Source organism: Pseudopipra pipra, chromosome 2 (genome assembly GCF_036250125.1).
Source record: "Pseudopipra pipra isolate bDixPip1 chromosome 2, bDixPip1.hap1, whole genome shotgun sequence".
In the NCBI taxonomy this organism is placed as follows: Eukaryota; Metazoa; Chordata; class Aves; order Passeriformes; family Pipridae; genus Pseudopipra; species Pseudopipra pipra.
Window position 1 is genome coordinate 46,935,737 of NC_087550.1, and position 23,399 is coordinate 46,959,135.

The 23,399-nt window shown below is 44.0% G+C and overlaps 2 protein-coding genes across 4 annotated transcripts in view; both read left to right on the top strand.

Annotated features, from left to right (window-relative positions):
• NUP58 (nucleoporin 58) overlaps positions 1-9,871 on the top strand; it is a 42,807-nt gene extending 32,936 nt beyond the window's left edge. For 2 of the 3 annotated variants that reach the window (XM_064645377.1, XM_064645379.1), the window contains exon 16: positions 3,872-4,201. In XM_064645377.1, coding sequence (XP_064501447.1) covers positions 3,872-4,041 — 170 coding nt within the window. In that variant the 3' untranslated portion in view covers positions 4,042-4,201. Of the gene's footprint in view, positions 1-3,871; positions 4,202-9,610 lie in introns of those variants that run through there. The other variant, XM_064645378.1, reaches the window with a different exon arrangement.
• Positions 9,872-17,179: 7,308 nt separating this feature from the next.
• Positions 17,180-22,952, top strand: SHISA2 (shisa family member 2). Its single transcript, XM_064645381.1, has 2 exons — positions 17,180-17,881; positions 19,862-22,952. The coding sequence occupies exons 1-2, from the start codon at positions 17,587-17,589 to the stop codon at positions 20,413-20,415; spliced, it is 849 nt and encodes a 282-aa protein (XP_064501451.1). The 5' UTR covers positions 17,180-17,586; the 3' UTR covers positions 20,416-22,952.
• Positions 22,953-23,399: the final 447 nt, after the last annotated feature.

Here is a 23,399-nt window from a genome sequence, read left to right on the forward strand (position 1 = left end):
TTACATTAACTACTTTGAAAACATTTCTGTGGCAATTGAACTACACAGCATTCATTTCACTTTTTCGTTTTCATTTTGTCGGGGGTGATAAAATTAAAATATGGATCCTATTGCTCCTTAACTCAAATGTCTGAAATCTTAGTAACTTCTATAGCTTGCATCTCTATTTACCTTTTAAATAGGAGTAATAACTATGAGTAGGTAAATAGATTACTATAGTCTGTCTTACAATCTTTTTTTCAATGGCAGATGGAAGGAGGATCATGTCTCCTGGGATTGTCTTTTGGTAGCATGTTTTTTTTTTAAAAGCAAAGTATTTGTTTAATGGCTATTAATACAAAAATAGCATTTTGCTAGTATTTATTAGGAAGTGCAATGCTGTTTGTTCTGGATTTTCCTTGGTTAGTGATGAGTTGCGTGGCCTGTAAAGTATCATAAGGTGGAAATGGCTCACTAAGCTGGTGTAACATTCATAAATGTGTAACAACCTAGTAAATTCTTGATAGAACTTTCTCTGATTTTACAGTATACAGTGTGTACACATCAATCTTCTTATACTTTGTTTTTAATATCAGAAACACCTGAAAGACTTAGACTTCTTATGGTTTTATATTGTAGCTTATTTTTCCTGAAACCTATATTAAATTAACTATTCTATATATTATGTATATAAATAATATTGCAGCAGTTCAGGCTGCTAAAGTACAAAGTTCATAATTTAGTTGTTAGCTTATTAAAAATATAATTAGAAAACCAGTTGTATGGATCAGTTCTCCATCACTAAGGAAGTATCAAACCGAAGTAAATAGCAAGTCTGTCTTAGCTATGTTGGTGGTGTGCAGAGGCAGTTTTAGGTATTATTTCCTTGTATTCCTCAAACCAGGCTTTGTCATGGAGCCAGTGCCACCAGTCTCTCGTTTGCAAGTGCAGGAATTGGACCCAATAAAATGTAGATTTTTAGTTATATCAAGAGTTTCAGCTGCAGAAGGTAGTAACCAGAAACAGAAAAAGATGAAATGTAATTTCTGTTATTTTGTGCCCGAAAATTAAGTGGTCATGAAGTCCTGATCTAGATTGGGATTATGGAACTGACACCTCTATAAAAAATTAGGTAGCCCAGAAACACACTAACTTTTTATACCCATAATCCTATGTCATATAGCATCTGGAATGCATATGATCTTCAGTTTAATTTTATCAAGAATGCATAAATGGGTTTGAATGATGCCTGAGGCTCGCCAGGTTATATTTTCTTTTACATGTATTGTTTCTCAGCTAACATTTACAGGATCCTGAAACCATATTCTGGTTTATATTACCGTATAATACTTGTGTCTTGTTTCTGAATCTATTTCTTTAGACAAATGGGGTGAATGTGGGTTATGGGATTTACTGTTGCTGCTGCTTCTGTTTAGATATGAGATCTTAAATATTTTCGCAGGCTAATGTCTAGTAAGTATTCCAACACCCTGTTCTTCTAGGCTGCTTAGATAATGCCCCAACTCTCCTCCACGTTTTCCATGAGTTTGTTCTTATCTTAGAATGAAAATTATAGATCTCCAAATTGCTTCTGTCAAGTGTATGAGTTAGATTTAGTTGCTTTAAAAGATTTGAAGATGTTTGTAGGGGTATTACTGCTCTTCTCAATTTCAGTTTGTGTGTTTGAAGAGAAAAATCTGAGTCCTCTGACAGTACTTGAGTGTCTTCTAATAGTAAATTTGGCTTAATCCAGGAGCAGTCTTTGTGTCCACTGTATCAGCAGATGAAAAGCAGAGCAGCCTTCTCGCAGTTCCTTTAGTGCACACAGTAGCAAGATGGAGCAGTGTCTCCGGATTCCCCCTGAAACACATACAGGCACAGTGGAAAGCTGACTCCAAACCAAGTCACATTTAATTCCTACTCTTATTTATTTAGTGGCAACTAGAAAGGCCGATGTGAGTGGGCTGTTGTAAAGGGCATTAGGACTCTCAAAGTGATGGGAAAAGGACAAAAATCACCATTGAATTTATAGATAAAATGTTAAGGGAGGAAGGGCTGTACAAACACAATTTTTGTGAAAACACATGCTAAATATTCTTTGAAGAGCTGAGTTCAGAATTTTTGTTGGAGACTTATTTTTATTGAAGAATAGCAGCCTCAGTAAATGGGATAAGAGATAATCAAGTGGGATCATGGCTGGACATACTCATACTGCTGAAAAATGGACCTGAATATAATCCATGGGTACTATGAGCAGCTTTTAGATACAGAGGCTATAATAAATCAGTCAAAGCTGTCCTGGAAATACTTTTAGATCTAGAGCACCCATTGTGATGTGCAGGATGAAGGCAGAAATAGATTGGCTTTGAGATCTGCTGAACTGTTGTTTATCCCTGTAGCATTAAAATAAATTAAAAATACTGTTATGGGGAGGTGTATACCCATCTTTAGCTTACCTGGGTAAAGGGCTGATGGAAGCAGAGATGCAAAACCTCTTAACACCCTTCAGGGAGATGCAGAGGCTGTGCCTTCAAAGGGCAGGTTGTCATTTACTTTCTGAAAATGGCTGTTTACACATAAGTAATACTAATTTCAACAATAAAATTGCTGACCACATTGTAGCTATAGTTCAAGACTCTGTGATTCTTCCCTCTAAAACTGAGCTATTCCGTGACTGATTCTCTTTCCTTGCAATGGGAATAAGACTCAACGTATACCTTGTTCAAGGGTTTTTTCCTGAAGATTTTTCATTTGAGTATTCAGCTTTAGGGTTTGGTTTACTTTTAACAAAGTACCATACCATGGCCTTGCTATGCTGTTATGATGGGACAAAACCATTTAGATGAATTTCCCATCTGCTATTCTACACTTTTATGGCTGCCCTAAATGGCACTTCTAACATAACAGCTATTACTTTCCAAATTGTATCTAAATTGACAAGCATGTTTTCAGTCTTCTATCACATAATCTATGCATCTCTTACTCTAATATTACTCAAATAAAGCTCAGGCTGCCTTCCCTGCATGCTTCAAAATAATCCTTGCATCTAGGAGCAGCAACATGGAGGTAATTTATGAACACTTTACTGTTGCCTGCTGAACTCCTGACACTATAGATCATATATAGCTTTATCATGAATGGCATTGATGATGTTTTCTATAGGAAGCAATGCTTACCTGTTATCTCAGGTACATACTTGAAATAAAAAGGTAACTTACCAAGCACAGATATAGGAGGGTGGAGGAGTTAAAATACACAATTTGCTTACATAGTCTTTCAGTTTTTCCAAAGCTTTGTCTCCAGTTTTGCTTTTTAGTTTAAATCATAAAAGATATTTTTAAATATAAAGAATTTGGCAAGGATTTTGACCCTTTTCTGCTTCACATTTAAGGTGTGGTATGTGCCATGCATGTTATAAAGCCAGGAAAAGGTAGCCAAGCTAGTAGGAAGACGACTGGGTGCTCAGACTCCAGCTTTGTCGTTTATCTGTTGTGAGTGAACTGAGTGGGCCATGGTCCACTTGTACCTTCTGCCTTCTCTCCCACCTTAGAAGTGCACTGCATATTTATGCTGAGAACTTGAGGAATCTCAAGAAAATGGTTCTTTTGTTGTACAGTTTCAGTGGGACTTTTGGGTGTTACTGTTGTAGGATAATGGTATAATAGAATTGTGATTTAGGATGTAATTGCACTCACTGAGACAGACTGTGTTAGTGCTGTAATATCCAAGTTCTCTTGGCAAACCCGAGTGCACTAGCAATGTGTTCTACAATGTTAGTATAAAGTATTACAAATGCTGGTAATAAAGTGCCTGGTGTTCACAACTTCAAGGAGAACAGACTTGCAGTCCTGATATAACTTATGTTTTAAAATATTTTTCCTTCCTTCATAAGGCTTTGGGAGCTCGACTACATCTGGGTTTAACTTCAGCAATCCCGGCATCACAGCATCAGCTGGCCTGACGTTCGGGGTGTCTAATCCTGCATCTGCAGGCTTTGGGACAGGAGGGCAACTTCTTCAGCTGAAGAAACCTCCAGCTGGAAACAAGCGAGGGAAAAGATAGGCACCCCTTTTAGGGAGGGGGAAGTGAATCAACTTTGTTCATCTGAAAAGTCTATTTTTCTAGATTGATGCATTAATTAAATTGCATCCCAGGAGATTTATAAAAATTTTGCTACTTTTCCCTTGTCTGAAATACAAAATAAAATCATATTGAACAGCTATTTTCTTGTGAATAGAAACTCGTTTATGTATTTTTATTTTGGGCCCTAGTTTTAGAAATGTTCTATACTGCATTATTATTAAAGAATCTTGTAAAATCATCTATTTAACCTAATGTTAGTAGCAGAATATTTTTTGTTAATAAGCTTTATACCATATGAATATATGCATATTTGTTTGGGGTTTTTTTTTGTACAGATAAAATCTATTCTAGTACAAATACTAGAGTTCATATCTTCTGTTCTTGGATATGGCCTTTAAATCTACTTCAGGGTGTCTTTGTGTATATGGATGTAAATATATACAGTACAGTGCACACATCTGTGTGTATGTATGTGTATATATATATGTATAAAACACAGATGTGCATACCTTTCCCCATAGACAGATCTCCTTTTCTTTGTGTGTTCTGTTTCTCCATGTTGCTCTGTGGTCCCACAGAGTTTCAAATAGTGGGTCCTAGGCTATGTCATCATTGCTTCTTGTGTTTTGTTGTTTAAAACCAGCTGAAAATGTTTACTATTTCACGAAGTTCGGTAGATAGTAGTTAGTAGCTCTTTTGTTTTTGGGTTTTTTAAATCTTTTTTCTTGGCCCATTTAGCAGCCAACTCTAAAGAAGTATCTGAGATTTTGACACAGACATTTCATAGGTAGTGTTCCCAAACTGTTTGAATTTTAGGGATTTTTTTCTCCTGAGCTGAAGAGGGAGGGTATTGCAGGATTTCACCTGGAAAGCTGAGGATGCCACAAGGTCTGCGTGCAAGCAGGGCTGGATGAGCTTTTCCCTGCAATTGAGGGAGATGGGATATGCTGTGCTATTTAGCTGAATTAGCCGTTCCAAAACCAAGTTGATTCACTAGCTTCTTAGCACTGCTGGCATTGACTTAAAAGCAGTTGAATATCTGCTTTTAATACAAGGTATAGTCCAATAAGTTGCTGCTAACGAATGGAGGGGGAAAATTATGTAATTTAAAGGTTAAAGCTACGGCAACAGTAGTTTGAGTCTTATATATTACAGCATCATAGCTTGTTGTGCTGCATCTCCAATTCGGTGTGCACTAGGAATATCTGGGAAAAATATCTTAAGGAGGAAATAGATCAATTGAGTCTTTGCAAATAACGATACTGGATTGAAGTGTGAGCATGAAACTTTGGAGTCAAGTTGCTTTTTATGCAGAGTTGTCATTTGCTTTTTATTGTTGAAGTGTTATTACCATTTTGTATGTTTTGGAAGTGTCTGCATTCAGCAGTGATTGCTCTTCAACAAATGTTCAGTTTGTCACTTGATCTGATAAAATTAAGGGAAACTGAGCACAGAATTCTTCACTTTTGTACTTGTATGTTATTGCATCTTTGTGAGCAGTCTCTTAGGAAGGGATATAATGTGGTTTTTCTAATGTCACGGAAAAATAAAGCTCACGGTTTATTTTGATTTTGACCTGTTTTTAAACTTTTATTGGGCTGCAGTCAAAACTGTAATGTTTGTATTCCTTTGTTACTGCTTTTTAAAATAATTAATATGTTAAACCACTGGACTCTCTTATAATGTATTAATTTGTGAAACTAATTCTAAATGTGTACTGTTTGTCCATATGTGCATCTTACCATTGTGTAAACAATAAAACAATAATGCTGTGATCCTTGTAATACATATTTGCCTATCTGAAAGATCATTTCCTGCTGTTCTCCTGCATTATAAGAGAAACAAAAACCCCATTGATGATATGTAGAATCGTTTTTCCTAGAATTTATATAGTGCAAAATTGTTCTTGCTGAACTTAGGGACTTGATCTCTGGATTGAAAGTGTGGAATGAAGGGAGGTACTGTATTGTGGGTTTGTCTAGAATCTCCTCATAGTGTGCTCTGTAAACCTGGATCGTGGTGTAATGTAACAGAGTGCTGGGAATGGCTTTGTAAATTGGGAAGCAGTCTGAGCCTCCCGGGTACTTGTGCTCTGTTTCTTTTCACTTTAAAGCAACAGTTATACCCTTAATTTAATCTAAGTGAAAATGGGATTATAAAATGGAATAATCACATGCTGGACTACAAACTGAAGTCAAAATGGGATTTGAAATAATTATATTCCCAGAATATTTACTTGGGTGGTTGAATGTAGTCATGATGTTCAGGGATCAACATTGTAAACACTGTTTCAAATTATTTTTTTCCCCCAGTTTAAAGATATGTAATATGATTAGAATGCAAAGTACAAATACATTCAAGGTGTGGCTTGGTTTTCTACAAAGCAAGTTAAGAAGATGACCTATACTTAAATACCATGAAATTAAATCAAGTCTGGATTATCTGTTCTATAAAGAAAGAAAAGTATGTACTGGAGTAAGATGGGGTTCTGTGTTAGTTTGTGCCTTGGTGTACAGCTGTGGTGTAAACCTATGTATGTGACCTCTTTCTTTACTAGAATTAACTTGTTTTTTCTTCAGTGTTCTTTCTGTGATGAAGATAGCAGGAGGAGGGGGAGAGTTATGCCTTAGATTGCTTGTTTCAGGAACCTCTTTCTGGTCCAGAACTTTCTTTGCCCTCCCATTTGTCTCTGTTTCTGGCAAATCAGTTAGCTAGATACTACACTTACTTACTGCTTTCCTGTAGATTGTGAGGAAGGATGTTGAGATAAGGTGGAGTGAGACAGAGTTTATGCATCTTCCTCACCACAAAAAATCCAGATGCAGCTATACTCCTTCCATCTGCATATTTGTAACATAACTGTGTTTTCAACCTTGATTGCTTTTATAACACAATTTTTTGAATTAAAATAATGTTCAGGAATGCAGGTTTAGTGGCCTGTTTTCCCTTTTTGACATCAGTGGTAATTCTTTGGTCTTTTCCAGTCTGCTACTCATGCTAACAGAAGAAATAATCCAGAGTCAATCATGTCAGCTCTCTTACATGTTATTCCAGGTTATACCTGGAATGTCTCAGCAGGAGATATGAAAGAGGCACCTTGCAGGTACTTAATGAGAAATTAAGAGTAACTATAAAAAAATCTGTCTGTATCATAGAGCATAAATGCTTTATGCTCTGTAAAAAGTTTGTTTCCCTAAAACCCTTATCCAAATTTCTAAGAACAAAGAACTGGCTACCCCCAGAAATTTCCAGCAATAAATTATGTAGGTTTTGGACTAATTGCTGGGAAACAGCTGTCAGGCTTTTTCGCTCTTCCCTCTCATTAAGTACCTTTCAGTGCTGTGGCTGCTGCCTCCAGACACCAGTGGATGGTTGAATTATCCCTGTAGTAACTGGTACAGCTTCTCATGGAAATGGGCAGGTGGGTTTAGGGAGGGGAGGTGATGCCTGCAGCAGCTCTGGAAGGCAGCGGTTACCTGCTGCAACAGTACCCGCGGAGCTCCAGCCCAGCTGTGACTTGCCATCTCCACCCAACCAGACTGGTAGGTTGCTTAATAAGAGGATGGAGCTGGTGAGGGAGGAAAAGTGTGGGAAGAGGTGAGGGGATGTAGTGCGCAAGGCTCCCTATTGTGAATGGGACAACTCATTTTAATTCAGTTGGGGATAATTTCTTCTGATCTCAAATATTTATATCTTGATATTTTTCTAGTCCCAAAACAACTGCATTTGTAATATGATTTTCTTGTATTGATTGAATGTTTTGTTTAGTAGGTAGAAATAGCAGTTTTGTTTTCTGCATTGGCGATTCTTTTTTTTTATTTTAACTTTTTTGGGGAAAAAATTATAAATTAACTCCATAACCAAATGAATTAAAATATAAAATCAAGGGGGTCCTGTCAGGATTCCAGTAGCTCTGATGGAGAATGCTGCTTTCACCAGGTGGCAGGAGGCTGCCAGTTACATACCACCACAAAGCCCTGTCATGCAGCGTGTGTAGGGAAATGGTCAGTGTCCTGCTGTGCCACCCCCAAGTCTGCAGGGCCAGATGGGATTCACCCAAGGGTACTAAAGGAGCTGGTGGAAGAGTTGGCCAAGGCACTTTCAATCACTTACCAGCAGCCCTGGCTAACCAGGGAGGTCCTGGTTGACTGGAGATCAGCCAATGTGTTGCCTATCTACCAGAAGACGCAGAAGGAAGATCCAAGGAACTACAGGCCTGTCACCCTGAGATCCGTGGCGGGGAAGGTCATGGAGCAGATCATGTCGAGTACCACCACATGGCAGGACAAGGGCAAGCCAGCATGGGTTTGTGAAAGGCAGGTCCTGTTTGACCAACCTGATCTCCTTCTGTGACAGGGTGACTTGCTTAGCAGAAAGGCTGTGGATGTTGTCTGCCTGGACTTGAGGAAAGCTTTCGACACCATCTCCCACAGCATTTTCCTGGAGAAACTGGTTGATCATGGCTTGGATGGGTGCACTTGTATCACCAATAGTTTGGCCAGCAGGACTGGACAGTGATTGACCCCTTGTACCCGGCACTGGTGAGGCTGCACCTCAAGTCCTGTGTTCAGTTTTGGGCTCCTCACAACAAGGACATTGAGGTGCTGGAGTGTGTTCAGAGAAGGGCAGTGAAGCTGGTGAAGGGTCTGAAGCACAGATCTTACGAGGAGCAGCTGAGGGAGCTGGGGTTGTTTAACCTGGAAAAAAGAAGGCTCAGGGGAAACTTCTCGCTCTCTACAACTGCCTGAAAAGAAGTGGCAGTGAGGTGGGGGTCGGCCTCTTCTCCCACGCAATAAGTGACAGGATAAGAGGAAATGGCCTCGAGTTGTGCCATGGGAGGTTTAGATCGGGTGTTAGGAAAAATTTGTTCACTGAAAGGCTTGTTGTCAAGCACTGGAACAGGCTGCCCGGGGAAGTGGTTGAGTTGCCATCCCTGGGAGTGTTCAAAAAACACATTGACATGGTGCTTAGGGACATAGTTTAGTGGTGAACATGTGACCTTTTGTTTTCAGGTCATAAACATTTTCTGAAACGCCTTTAAGGTGGTAGACTTTTGTTAAACTTCAATATTTGAACAGTCCTTCTCACCATTTGACTCCTGTTGCTAGGAGGTTTATTACTTAATGCTTTTTTTACTCAGCCTCGGGAATTTAATCTTTATAGCCCACGGCTGCAGTTACATGCCACAGTGAGGAGGTGAGTAGACTACGTGTTTCTTTAGCTTTGATACCTTTTCCAAAGAATGGTTTGTTTTCTGTTTTCTCACCTTTTAGAAGTAAGGCAATTCTAGCTTATTATGAACAGGCTATGATTAAGTTTAGAAGCATCTACAAACTAGAAGAGCTTCTGGGTTTATTTTACTTTTGAGTATAGATCAGTCCCCACCAGGATATCAAGTCATTTCTGTTTGAACAGTTTATGGAAAACTTGGAATATGTATTCCTATCCTAAACAGGTTGATAGCTGAAAGAGCAAAAGATACTTTATTTGTTTGTTCAATAATGTTTCACAGACTGATGGATTTCTCTCTTTCTTTTCTCTAATGCAGGTGTCACCCTAAGGCATGTGCTCGGGCAGAAGAAGGACAGCAGCTTTTTAGAACGTGATATAATTGCTTCCAAAATCCAGTTCTGATTAGAGGCTGGTATATACCTCCTGGTCAAAAAATCCCTTGCTGGCTCTCTGTATTTAATATAGCACTTTGTGTTAACAGGATATACTTCTGAGGCTAAGTATATCCTTCCAAGCAAGCTAGGAGGATGAGGTTTTGATCAGACACTGTGCTGTAGTAAAATGGGAAAGAAACACAGACTTGATGAATATTCAAAATCAAACTAACTATTATACAAAACTTGAAATTCTGAAAAATACCACATACTCTTATTAAGAGAAGATGTGGGTAAGTTCTCATGGGGAAAAAAGATGATGACAGGCAGCTGAAGTAGACTTTCAGCTGAGTGAAACCTTGGGGAAAAAAGTATGCACAAACTATGTACAGTTGGGTAGTCTATTAACTCCATGGTTGAGTACCTAAGTAGAAGATACCCTAAACTGAAAAAACATCCAAACCCCTCTCATCCTGTTAAGAGTGTTAGCATTCCTTGGCTGTTTGGGCTACCCTTATTTCTTTATCAACATCCACACAAAGGAATTTAACCTTTGAGCATAAACACTTTCACTGTTGTTCTATTTGGGGACAAAGTAAGATACATGTGATAAAGGTGTCTGTTCGGGGAAAAAAAAGTCTATCTTTAAAAAAAAGGCTCGGAATGGGGCACAAATGCTAAGTGGATGAAATGGCAGTGAGCAGTTAGTCCTTCATAGTGTAGGGACATCTCTCCATCTCTGCTGAAGACACTCATTTTGTGACAATGTGTGGAAAAGTGATGATGAGCATACCTGTATCTTACCAGTGTGCTGCCTTTGTTGTTCAGTGCAGCTGTGCTTGGCACAGCTCTCCAGTGTGTTGCCTCCTTTATCCTTAAGAGCAATGCCGAAGGCAGCTATGGGGCTTCTGATTTAGCACCAGGTCAAAGTGAACTGACTGAAGCGATAGCAAAAGGAAAGTGCTAGCCTTGATGCCATGGAAATGAAACTTAGCAATGCACATTGTATCAGTTTCAAACAGGAATTGTCTTTTTTTCTTTTACCTTTTATTTTGGTTGCTGACTAAGGGAACTGGTGGCTGTCTGAAGGAACTCACTGCACCTAACGTTGCCTTTGCTTACCCCCACAGTAGCGGTGTAATGCTTACAGTACAAGAATAGCTTTAAAGAAGCAGGCACATGTTCGCATACCTCCAGCTGCCAAACCAGCAGCAAGCTTCGTTCCCAGGGAGGGCAGGACCTTTGGCTGCCAACTAAGCTTGTGCAGTACAGACCACAGGGCAAAGCTCCTACTTGATCCTGCAATAGCAAAGTGAAGTTGATGCTGAGCACTGCTCTGAGAGCAAAGAGCAAAGGCTGTTAACATTGTTTTTGTTGGCTTCAGGTGTGATGATGCTCTGTCAGTGCCAACAGCAACCTCCTGCTTGCATCAGGGATGTGCAGAAGTGGCTGAAACTGCAGAAAGACTGGTAGCTCATCCAGATTTAATTTCTTTAGTGAAGATACAGGTCTAATACAAATGCCTATTAGCTTAAAATTATACTTCATTAATAACAGTATTTAGATAGAAATACTCTTCTGAGTAATTTGTGATTTTACACTTCAGAATTGTCACCTTCATCATCCCCTCTCCCTGTGACTTATTTCTAGTGCTGCAGTAGCTGGTGCAGTCATTACATGTTGCTCTGTCATGGCAGTATCCATGCTGGGGTGGCATCAGGGCTTAACAGGCTTCGGAGCTGTTGGGAAATATGGGGGCTAAAGTGATATAGGGGTAAGATCCTGATCTCAGGCAGACGGATGGTGATACCATTCCAGCAGCGACAGAAACAGTAACATTAAAATGGAACATCCCTGCAGAGTGCTGGATGTATCATTTAAAGTTAGCCTTGGGAAATGGAGGGGGACAGAAATTCCAAAGCCTCCTTGCCAGGCTAGATCATCTTTCAGGTAAGTCATATTTGAGCTATCGTGTTAACGTCAAGTAAAACAGGAATGACGCAATACGGTCTTTTTTGCTTCTTTTGTAAGCAGTATAAAAAATGTCCCGATCTAGAAAATATTCTCATAAATATTGTTAGTTTTCCACAACAAGTTGCTGCTTCTTGCTCATTTGCAGAAATAATCCCTCTATAAAACCCAAAACTGCAAATTTAGCTGTACCAAGTCCTGTTGAACTGTACCCAGAGAAGAAGCACTTTTTTACTTGCTAGAGCTCACTGAACTTACTGTACAGGCAATAACCTGGGCTGCAGCTGTGTGGTGATGCCGCTTTCACTGCATGGTGACTAAATCCTTGTCTTGCACTGTGGCATGAGGAGGTGAGCACCAGTAAATTTCTGTTTTGAAATTATCCTTAGTTTTTTCTGCCTGCATTTGATAAAATGCTTATGCTTTATGCCCTGTGTGGCATAAACTGGAGTGTGAATGTGGAAAATTCCTGTGCTTTCCTGGCTTTTTCTTTTTTTAGTTGAAATAACTTTATAAAAATGATGCCTTGTCAAATTGGCCAGTGTCACTATGAGGGCAGGCAGTGCGAAGATGGATTTAATCCACAGGTAATTCTTCCTTTGTTTTTGTCTGTGGAGCTGAAAAAAAAAAAAAGGCTAAAATTCTTTTGGTTTTTTTTGCCAGTGTCTAGAGTGGTTGGTTAGTGCAATTTGAAGATGTGCACATCATCTTTGTGTCCAGGGTTTTACATACTGGACAGCAACCTGTTGAGTCTGTAGTAAGTGGAAACTCCCAAAATCAGTGTACTAAGACTCCAGGGAGCCTGACAATTGTACTGATCAGGGCTGAGTAATTGGACAATGCTAACAAACTCCCTAAAGGCTGTGTGTTGGAACTGGGGGGATGTTTTCTGAGAAACAGTTTCCTCCTACAGTGGTAAATTTGGACAGAGATGTCCCCCAGCACTCACAGATACTGTTACCCTGCTCACCTCCCTTCAGCCTGCATCCCCTAACCCCATTATCAAGACAGTGTGCATTTTGGAGCCAGACATGCGATAGGGGAGGTGTCTGCGCCGGCTGTGATAAGGTGGTGCCAGCGCTGATTTCTGCTGTCACTGCTGCGTGTTCTGAGACAGTGAGCACTGACAGCAGGAGCCGAGCTTTGCCCACTGACATGCTCAGTGCCAGTATAGCCACTGCAGATCCATAGCCCAGCCCCTGAGGAGTGTGCTAACTTCATATCATTTCATTCAAAGCTATTTTTATAGTCCTTTGCCTCTTTCTGTGTGTTGGTTTTTTTTCCTTGGGTCATCTTGATCTAATTATTTTCCAGGAAATGAGAGCCAATAAAAGAAAGCCTTTTGCTATGAATACATGTGTATTTTAAAATGTAGATATTAAATATGGTCCCTAAGCAGAAATAAAAACCAGTCTGGCTTATGCAACTAATACCACAATCGGAGTGGCAGTTTCAAGCTTTAAATGTATTGATGGTGTTTAAATTATGCTTACCACAGGTACACCTACACTAGTGTAAAAGGTAGTTAATAACCAAGGTGTAAAGAAAAGGAACCCTACTAAGTTAAGCCCATATATTCTGGTAACTATTCTCATCTGGGAAACTATGTCAGTAAAACCTGTCAGTATGGATTGCAGTCTTGAATTCAACAGTTCTCTGGTATAAAACCCATAGTGATAGTTTCAATAACACTACCCTTCCCACTAACTTCACATGGGGGCAGCAAGGCATTGCTTTATCAGCAGGAAATACAGTTTTGCCTGAGAAGTGACTTTGCCAGGATAAATGTGAAAGACGGAGGGATTGCCGACCCTTGGCTCCAAGGTGATTTGTTTATAAGTTAAAAAAACACACAAACAACTACATGGGGCCACAGACTGGAATGGCTTCCTTTATTTTATGTTACCAGGAAGAGGAGTCTCTGCTGTCGAAGAGGTGCACAAACTGCAATAAAATGCAGCTCTTGTGGTAAGCGTGGCCAAATCATCTAAACAATAGTACCATGATAATGAATTCTAGATTTTCTCTGGAATAAGGGAGGAAGAAGACTTCAGGTTATGAGTTTTAATTTACAATCCTGATTTGCAATGTCGTGGACACAACTTTAGGGCCAAAGAATTCTCAAATCCAGATTTTCAAGGTTTCTCATAAGGCTGCAAAAGTGTTTGATGGTAATGATGTAATGACAGGTACATGAGCTAAATATAATGAGAAAGGTAAAAAAGTGCCTGTTTGGCATCCAGGGCTGGGCAATGAAAAGCAGGTAATCTCACTTATACCCAAGTGACAAGGCTATCAAGAATGAAACAGAAAATCCCAAAAGGAAGAAAGCATCCATCCACCATCTAAAGTTTATCTCCAATGGGTCAAAAAGAAAAGAGAATAAGAGTTGCTGCTGGTTTTGTGTCTCTCTGACCATCAAGGGAACATGGCAAGCTGCAACAGCATGGGTTGGAAATATGATAGGGAAAGCAAAACATCCCTAACAGTGAGAGCCACATACACCTACAGAAGCTCACAGCAGATTGGACAGTTGCATTGCAGCTTTCCTCTTCCTAGCTCTAAGGAGGTTCCAACCAAAACAGACAGAGATACAGAATAAGGTGAGAGGTCTGGGTTCCTGCATTATCTTGGAGGATGTACACCCAAGGGGGAGAGAGAAGGACTGTTGTTTCTTACTTATTGTTACAAATTCCTCTTATTTGTCCTTTCTTTTCTTTCCTTCCTGTCTGATGCATGCTGCCACAGCCAGCCCCAGCAAATGCTTGCAGTGCCTTGCTGTGAACAGTTCAGCAGCTCAGACTCAAAGTGGGGTATCCTTGTTTTTCCCCTTCTTGAACTGCGAGCTGTTCAGGATGAAAGATGTGCTTTTTTATTATCTCTCTTTTCACGCCTTTTCTGGTATTGTCTTTTTTTGTATTAGGAGCAGTTTGTATTTGGAAAGAGCATTAGTAAATGAGGCCTACCAACCTTAGGAAAGCAAGGCACCATGCTCTGAAGGCACAAAAAATTCCCATCTGTAGAGGGACTGTAGTAGAAAAACAGCAAAAATGCCTCTGTTATAATAAGGAGAATGTCTGTCAATGCAGCGACTGAATGAATTTACAAGGTAAGAACATACCGGTCTTACGCAGTCACTTGAACATATGGTGGTGATTATCCCACAGCAGCTCTACCTGCAAGGATCAGCGGCACAGGGAGCTGTGCCACAGCTCTGTGCCCAGGCATATAGATGTGCAGGTACTGCTCTCACACAGCCAGTGCAACAGCTGAACACTGGGTCCTTTAGAAGCTGTAAAGTGCTGTAGATGGGCTTATCCCCTACACTGCTGCACTGACAGTTTACAGCTCAGAATGTTAAAAATTATACGCAAAATGCACTTTAGCAGTTTCAGACAACTAACAAAAGTTCTTTTACCTCTTATTTTCCCTGCTCTAAGGGAGATTATTTTTCAGGAATAGCAGAATAGCAAGTTCTTCAAATTACTGAAGTAAAATGTGGTTATTTGCTTTCCTGAGCTCATGCTTTTGGCTGGAGAGTACAAAGAACATGTCTGCTCACCCAAAGGCCTCAGAAAACTACACCTGGTAGTAGGACTAAAAATTCAGAGGTTTGTAGAAAAAAAAAAATAAAAGAAAGTTGAAGCAGATAGAGATTTATAGACTATGTGATCATTATTGAATATCTCTAGGCTTTCGAAATCTCTCCCCACTCTAACATCTATATGATGTTTCAATTATATCTAAAAGCTGCACAACACTCAGTTGTAAAGACAGTGAGGAAAAAACCCCTCCACTAGTTAGTCTATTGCTAAATAGGATCTAAAGCATTTTGCAAAATGTCAAATGTTTTAAGTTTAACAAAGGCATAATGAGGTACAATGTTATCTCTGCTGCTACCCATACAAGTCGAAACAAATCCCAAGCTTGAATATATAAAGTACCTGTTACAGATAATCTCTGCAGGAGATCTGGTGCTGGTACTTTGTTGTGATCGAGGCTCCTAACTTGGAGTATAGATAGGTTAGATTAGATAATTTGCTTTTTACCTATCTTCTCACAGTCTGTTATTGCTATTGAAAGAGATCCACCATACTGAGTATCAGTGAACCATCAGCTCGAAGGACGGGGCTGGGAAAGTATTTTGCTTGCCACGTATAAAAGAACTGAGAAGCTGCTTTTCTTATTATGAAAATGTGACTCCAACTCAGATTTAAAGAAAATGATCTCGTAGGAAGATCTCTGTGAATGTAAGCATTTAACAGCTGCTGTGCTGTCACTTGTGGCTGCCAGACAACCAAAGACAGGTCACTGGCGGGAGCTCATGGTTCTAATTCCTTCCCCAGACAACCCCCTTTCCTTGCTGTGACTCATCGCTGACCCACAGCGCGGGGTGTCTTGGGCAATGGGTGTTGTGGGTGGTGCGGGGGGAGTGTACAAAATCCACAGCTGTCTGTGGTGGGCTTCTCATGCCAGAGCTGACAGGTTTTGAGATGGAGCATCTCAAACTCCATCATTCAAATCGCTGCAAGTTTCATCTTGTTCACCCAGCTGGGTCGATTTGATGGCACAGAACCTGCAATCTCACTTTTCATCTTGATAACTACAGACTTTTCCAAAGGTTAGCTGCTCTGGGGTACTAATCATCTCTGAGGTAAGTAAGGTGTGAGGTGTGTGGGAACCACCTCTGCTCAGCCACTGGCTGAGCTGCAGAAGGGCTGTGGCTGGGAAAGTACTCACTGCGAGCAACAGCGAAACTCAAGGGGTAAAATGCAACTACCTGGGCCCTAATTTGAACAGAATCTGCTCCACCGGACCAGCAGCTCCATGAAAGCCTGCAGCGCCAGAGTGTGTCTGAAAAGAGAACAAAACAGGTGGATGAAGAGGGCGGGGGAAGGACCAATATGTTGTCAGGGAAAGACAATAATTTCACTGAAGAAGAAAAGCTTGAAAGAATGAGAGAAATAAACAATACTTTGCAGTCACATTCCTTGCAGTGACAGTCCTTACCAGCAGGATTTAAAACCAGTGGCCCTTATCAGAGCTGCCCTGTTTGTGCCTTTTTATTAAAAGAAGTATTATTTTACTTGACGTAATGCGGTTTAAGTGAAATCTGCGATCGGTGCCACAAGAGCTGTCTCAGAGGGAAGGAGAAAACACAAACTTTGTTGACACCTCGGGCGTGTTTAAAGGTGCATCTTTGGTTTGCCGCTGACTTTTAAGAAGTCGTGAGGCAAAAATATGGGGCGGGCGCTCTTTTGGGGGCGGAGGGATGCTTCGGTCATAGCGCCCGGAAGGGTGGTGGGGAGAACGCCTGTCTGGGACAGCCACAGTGGGTCTAGGGGGAGGGGCAGCGCGACCCCCGTGCTGGCCTCTGGTGCCGCACCCGTCCCCTTCTCCTCGTCCCCTTCTCCCTCTTCCCTTTCTCCCTCATCTCCTTCTCCTCCTTTCCGCGGCGGGAGCGGTACCGCCCCGTCGGGCAGGGGCGGGGCGGGCGCATGCGCGCTGGGCAGCCCCCGCCGCCTATAAGAGCGGGAGCGGCGCCCCCCGCGCTCAGCGGCGCAGCGGGCGCGGTGCCGGACGGGGCGCACAGGGAAGGTGTTGGCGGCTCCTCAGCGCCTGCCCCAGTCCGTCGGTGGGAGGATCGCGGGCACCCGCCGGCCTGCGCCCATGGGCGCGGAGGAGGGCGCGGGCCGGGCCGGCACGGCGCGGCGGCGGCGGCGAGCGAGAGCCGAGTAGCGGCGCCCCCCGCCCCGCCGGTGCCGCTCGGGCGGTGCGTCCCGGCAGCCGCTCCGCACCCCGTCGGCCGGCCCCGGGCATGTGGCGGCGGCGGCGGGACCCGCGGCCACACTCCCCGCAGCGCGGCGGCTGCCTGCCCCGGGGGGCCGGGCGGCGCTGCCCCGGCGCGGGGGGGCTCTGACGGCGCGGCCGCCCCCGCGGCGGCGCCATGCGGGGCTGGCTGCTGCTGGCGGCGCTGGGCTGGCTGCTGCCGGCGGGGGCCGCGGCTAGCGGCGAGTACTGCCACGGCTGGCTGGACGGGCAGGGCGGCTGGCGGGACGGCTTCCAGTGCCCCGAGCGCTTCGACGGCGGCGACGCCACCATCTGCTGCGGCAGCTGCGCCCTCCGGTACTGCTGCTCCAGCGCCGAGGCGCGGCTCGACCAGGGCGCCTGCGACAACGACCGGCGGCAGGGCGGCGCGGAGCCGGGCCGGCCCGGCAAGGACGGCTCCGACGGCGCGGCAGGTGAGGCGGCCCCGCCAAGGGTGGCACCGCGGGTCCCTCCGGCTCGGCGGCTCCGCGCGGGTTTGCGTTGAACGTCTTGCCCGCCCCTTCCCCCCCATGTCGCCGGTTCCCTCCTCCGTCGAGTCGTGGGGCTGGCCGGGCCCGGCGGCGGCTGTTACACGGGGAGAAGTGCCCAAGCTGGAGGCCTGGCTTTTCCTGCCCTTATTGGAAATCCCAGCTACGTCTCCGTTAGAGCAGGTGACACCACTCCCCGCAGTCCCGGCCTGGCGCAGCTCTGCCGCCACTTCGAACGGGCTCCTCAGCTCCAGTTGTGCTCCCCATTCAAAAGAGAAGGAAAAAATGAGACAACCGCATACGAGCAAAAGAGAAAAAGTAACAGGATATTTCAAAAGAACTCTGGCTGGTCCCCACTGTAATTGTGTATGTTCTTCCAGCTCAGATATCCCCACTTAGGACTGGCTTTACAAGATTGAATTTCAAGGATAAACTCAACTCTTTCTACTACTGTTTAAAAAAGCCTCGGTGGCTCCCCAGCACCCTTGCTCCCATTCATGCATGCTGAGCACACGAGAAGTAGCCTGAAGTGATGTTATAATTAGGACAGATTTACTCTTGCAAAACTTGTGCGTTACTGTCTGTAGCAAGTGTGTGCACCTGCTTAAGAGCCGCTGCAGCATCAAGCACAGAAGTGGAGATGATGTTTTGCAGCCTTTTGTTTAAAAGTGCTGAAATGATGGAAGAATTGTGTCCTTTTGGTTATAACTTGCTCCATGTAATCAGCTGTGCAAGGAGGTATTCTGACGTGAGCAGATAGATAAACTTCTTTGCAGTTCTCAGAGCAAGGCATTTTTTTTAAATTGGTGTTTACTGCTCAATAGGTTTGGGAGCCATCGCCCTGCACTGGCACTGTGAACTTGCATGTCATTAGCAGTGGCTGTCTTAGCAAGGTCAGACAGGGTCAAGCAGGGGTTCACAGCCCTGCTGGAGTCTTGGGGCTGCTGGGTTTTGGTGGAAATGATGAACTCCAGGCAGGTTGTTGGGAGCATTCACAAGCACTGAAGGGATGCACCTCTCCTTCGTTATTCTCGGATATATCCATGTACATTTCTTAGTGAGGGAGAGAAAACAGCTTTTTTCCTGGGAGTGGTGCCAGAGCCCAGGTCCTTCCAAGGATGGTGTTTGCCATGCTTGGTGGCTCCTGACCCCACCTGTGAAGCATCGCCCATACTTTCTGCTCCCACCCCTTGCCCACCCTCACTTGTCCTGCCCCGATGTCCCTTCATTAAACCTTGCAAGGAGTGATGCTGCCCCTCTGCTGGCAGCGAAGCTTTGGAGCATGGTGCAGTCTCCCCAATGCCTGCTCTGTAGTTTCTCCCTAAAGCCAGGGCTGAAGTGCAGAGCAAGTGCTCATCCCCAGGGCTATGGGGTGTCAGAGTCCCTGTGACTGCTGTCTGGTCACTGCCTCCCTTCCCCAGGGGGTGACAACAAGCCAGAGTGGGCTGGTGATGGGGAGGGATTTGATGCAGCACTGGTATGTGACTACCTTATGCTCCTGAGCCCTCAGCAGGGATCCTGCCCCCAAAGTATCTCCCTAAGGCACTGTTCAAACCTAGCAATGTCTTGCCTAATTTTTCTAGCAAGGCATATTGGAGACGCAATCTGATGAAAGGTGGAGCAGTGGTTAATGTGGACTAGACCACCATCACCAGGAGTGAACTGTCCTCCCTCAAGGTGTGAGCTGTGGGCTTTCATCCCTGCTAATAACTGTAAAGATGCTTTTGGAAACTTAAGCTGTTGGTTTAGGCAGCCCTTTTCATCATTCCAGTGTAAAATGGTTGGCTGCACAAACAGCTGTCAGTGCTTGCCCTACACTGATCTGTGCTGGGAGGAATGGGCTCCGCTTGGATGAGGGGGGACTTCTGCTGGAGCTGCTGAGGTTTGTCTTTGGCCCCAGTGACAATGTTTTCCTTGCTGTTGCAGTGCCCATCTATGTGCCATTCCTTATCGTTGGATCTGTATTTGTCGCCTTCATCATCTTGGGGTCACTGGTGGCAGCTTGCTGCTGCAGATGCCTGCGGCCCAAGCAGGAGCCCCAGCAGAGTCGAGCCCCTGGGGGCACCCGCCTGATGGAGACAATCCCCATGATCCCAAGTGCCAGCACCTCCCGGGGCTCCTCCTCTCGCCAGTCAAGCACGGCTGCCAGCTCCAGCTCCAGTGCCAACTCAGGGGCCAGAGCCCCACCGACCAGGTCCCAGACCAACTGCTGTTTGCCAGAAGGGACCATGAATAATGTCTATGTCAACATGCCGACGAACTTCTCAGTGCTGAACTGCCAGCAGGCCACCCAGATCGTGCCGCACCAGGGGCAGTACCTGCACCCCCAGTATGTGGGCTACACTGTGCAGCATGACTCGATGCCGCTGACCCCGGTGCCCCCCTTCCTAGATGGTTTGCAGAGTGGCTACAGGCAGATCCAGTCTCCCTACCCGCACACCAACAGCGAACAGAAGATGTACCCAGCTGTGACTGTGTAGCGCTGATGCCTTCCTCCCCCTTCCTGCCCAGAAGATTTTAATATCTAAACTGAACAGAGGAGAAATACTTCCTTGGAATGAAGCTCCCAGAACATCACTTGTAAATAATTTTGAAAGGCTCATGCATGTCAGACAGTGTTTATAAACCATTTATTTTCAACGAGGTCTGTTGCCAGAAACTGTAAGGATGATATCTCGGAATTAACGTTGCCAGATACGCTCTCATTCCAGTGCGTGATTTACAGCAGCGGCGGATTATGCTGAAAATGCATATGTATTTCACATTACTGTACTTGAGAGATAAATGTCGGAGCCATTAAGTGCCCTTCAGGTATGACATGGTCAGAAGTATTTGCCTAATTAATTCGTAGAAAGAGTTTTGTTACACTGTACAAGACCGCAGTACTTAAACCTCTCTTCTCCTCTCCCAGCTCCTTAATGACATTTCCCGATGTTTTACAGACAATCACAACCAAGAGCCAAACAGTGCAATCCCTGCGTGCAGGGTGCTGGTACCAGCCTTCACGGCTTCTTACACACATCCAGTTTGGGATGAAATGCCACGAGAGACTTTGTCTTGCAAAGACCAGTTTTCCTTGTCCCTGGTATTTATGTAGGAATTAGAAGAGTGAATTATTCAGCTCTTCTTCCAGTGCACTTGAAATCCTTGATTTGGTTTTGTCTCAAGATCAGAACCCAGCAGTGGTTTGCACAGACTATCTTTGTGAACATTTTACTAAAAACAGTACGAGGTGCTTGCTCTTCGTGATACTCAGCAAAGCTTTGGTACAGCTGGCAGCATCTGAGCTGAAACTGCCTTCACAGGGAAAGGTCATACTGTGATTCCAAATATGCCTAGTTTAACCTCACTTCTCATGAAACAGTAAACCTGCAGGAATATGCATGAAGTTGTCAGCCCCAAAGCCTACTTGCAGCTGAGTCTGCCTGTAGGAAAATGGAGTTTGTCCCACTCCCCCGCCAGCCCATTCTGAGTCCCCTGCCCTCCCATGTGGGAGTAGGGGGGTCTCAACAGAATTGCCCTGGCTGGGACACGGTAGGGCTGGCGCAGGTTTGAAACCTGTCCTCTTTTCTTCTTTACCTGTGGGGCAGGGGACTAGGAAGGCACAGCTGTATTTAATAATAAGGAAAAAGACCCAACCAAAGGACAAGGGTGCTTGCAGTGCCGTGGGGATCAGGGAGATGGTGAGGTGTGGACGGGGGGACACTTCACACTGGAGCTGCTGGCTCTGTTTTGCTTTGCTTCATCTGGAGAAAACACCTCTCCAGGTGGAAAGGCAACAGCATGCTGGGAATAATCAGATCGTGCTACTTGTAATATATCAACCCAGATGTAGCAAACTAAGGCTGGTTTTGTCTCTTAAGAAAGCACAGTCTTTGTGTTTCCATCCATTTGTTCTTCAGCCAAAACACTGCAACAGAGAAGACTGAGGCTCTGTACAAAAGAACAGGCAATTACTGTAACCAGACCAGACATTACAAAAGGTTTCTTATTGTCTGATACTGTATCAATATGTAGCAATAACTGTGATACTGTTATTTTTTGTATGTCTGTTTTTAAATGACACATAAGGTGCAGACACTTTGCCAAATCCAGTGGTTTGCTCATAAACATGCCACACACGGGCAGTCTGCAGTGGGCAGAAATGGTTTGGCCGCTGCCATGGGGAAATGAATAGGTAATTTATCCCAGATCTGTTGTTCCTGGCTGCGATCGCCCAGTCAGTGTGCAGGACCTGGATAGAAAGATTGGTGTATGGGACCTGGCATCCCCTCCAGCCAGGCTGCGCGTCTTCAGGAAGGCAGTGCCCGGCTGCTGGAGGTGTCAGTATCCGCCCTGCTCTGCCTGCACAGTGTGGTGCTTGGGGATCTTCAAGGTAGTGGTTGCACCAGAGCTGGGTGCTGCCAAGCTTCTGAAGGACCCACCCTGCTGTCTGGTCTCATGGGGATTTAGGTTTCTACATGCCCACGTTGTAGCGTGATCACTCTGACCTTCCCAAGCTGAGCTGGCAGCTGCCCGTGGCTTCAGAAGGAGCTGGAGGCGCTCAGCCCCAGGTGAGACCTGGCCTGTTCCTGCATGACCAGACAAGCAGCTCATCTCTGTGGTCATGACGTTTCCCAGCTGTGAACCAAATCGGCTCCCCCTGCCACCAGTGCACAACACTGCCTGCCTTGCACAGGCCCTGGCAAGGACACCTTCTCTGACCTATGAAATTCAGGTGAATCTTTGTATATTGTTTACTTGTTTAAAAAAAAAAAAAAAAAAAGAAAAAAGAATAAGTTAAATTTAAGTCTGTAGAAATTAATTTACAACTGAAGGCAGAGAAACCTGAGTTGTAATAGAAGGAATTTTGTGAGATGTGGTGATTTTTTTAATGTCATGTACAATAATGTAAAACCAATGTTACCATTTAATATAGCTTTTAAATCTCTGAAAGAGCACTTGCTTTAAAGTGTTTCTTACAAATGAAGAAAAAAGCCCCCTTTGTTTCTTAATAAATACTTTACAGTGTGACTTTTGTTTGCTTTGTCATAGGCTCTTTTTTTCTTCAGTTAATAATTTACTTTCTTCTGTCTGCAAAAGCACATCTGACCAGCCCACTTCTCCAGACTCTGGAAAAAAGCAAAGTTTGGATTTTTTGCTGCGTTTTTAAAGACTAACAGTAAACCCATCAACTTACATGGCTGAACACGGTGCCCCAGTGGGGGATGTGTGAGGGTGTTATGTTTGTAGAGAAGGGGAGCAGGGAGATGGCATCTGAGCATCAGATGAGATGGGGACCCCTCATGTCTCAGCGGCCACAAGGGTGGCTGAGGAGCAGCAGCAGGAGCAGGATGGGCCAGAGCCCATGGACCCATGAGGTTCCCCATTTCCAAATAATACCAAATGCTCTGCAGCAAACAGCGTTTTTGGAGGATTTTGGTTTCAGTAGGACTCATGGTTACCAGTTGAGCATTTTGAGTGT

What these genes read in the sequence shown, in the direction of transcription:
- SHISA2 (XM_064645381.1), top strand. Translation starts at nt 17,587, where the DNA reads ATGCGGGGCTGGCTGCTGCTGGCGGCGCTGGGCTGGCTGCTGCCGGCG. An exon ending in CGGCTCCGACGGCGCGGCAG is followed by an intron (nt 17,882 to 19,861) that starts GTGAGGCGGCCC and finishes TTGCTGTTGCAG; the next exon opens with TGCCCATCTATGTGCCATTC.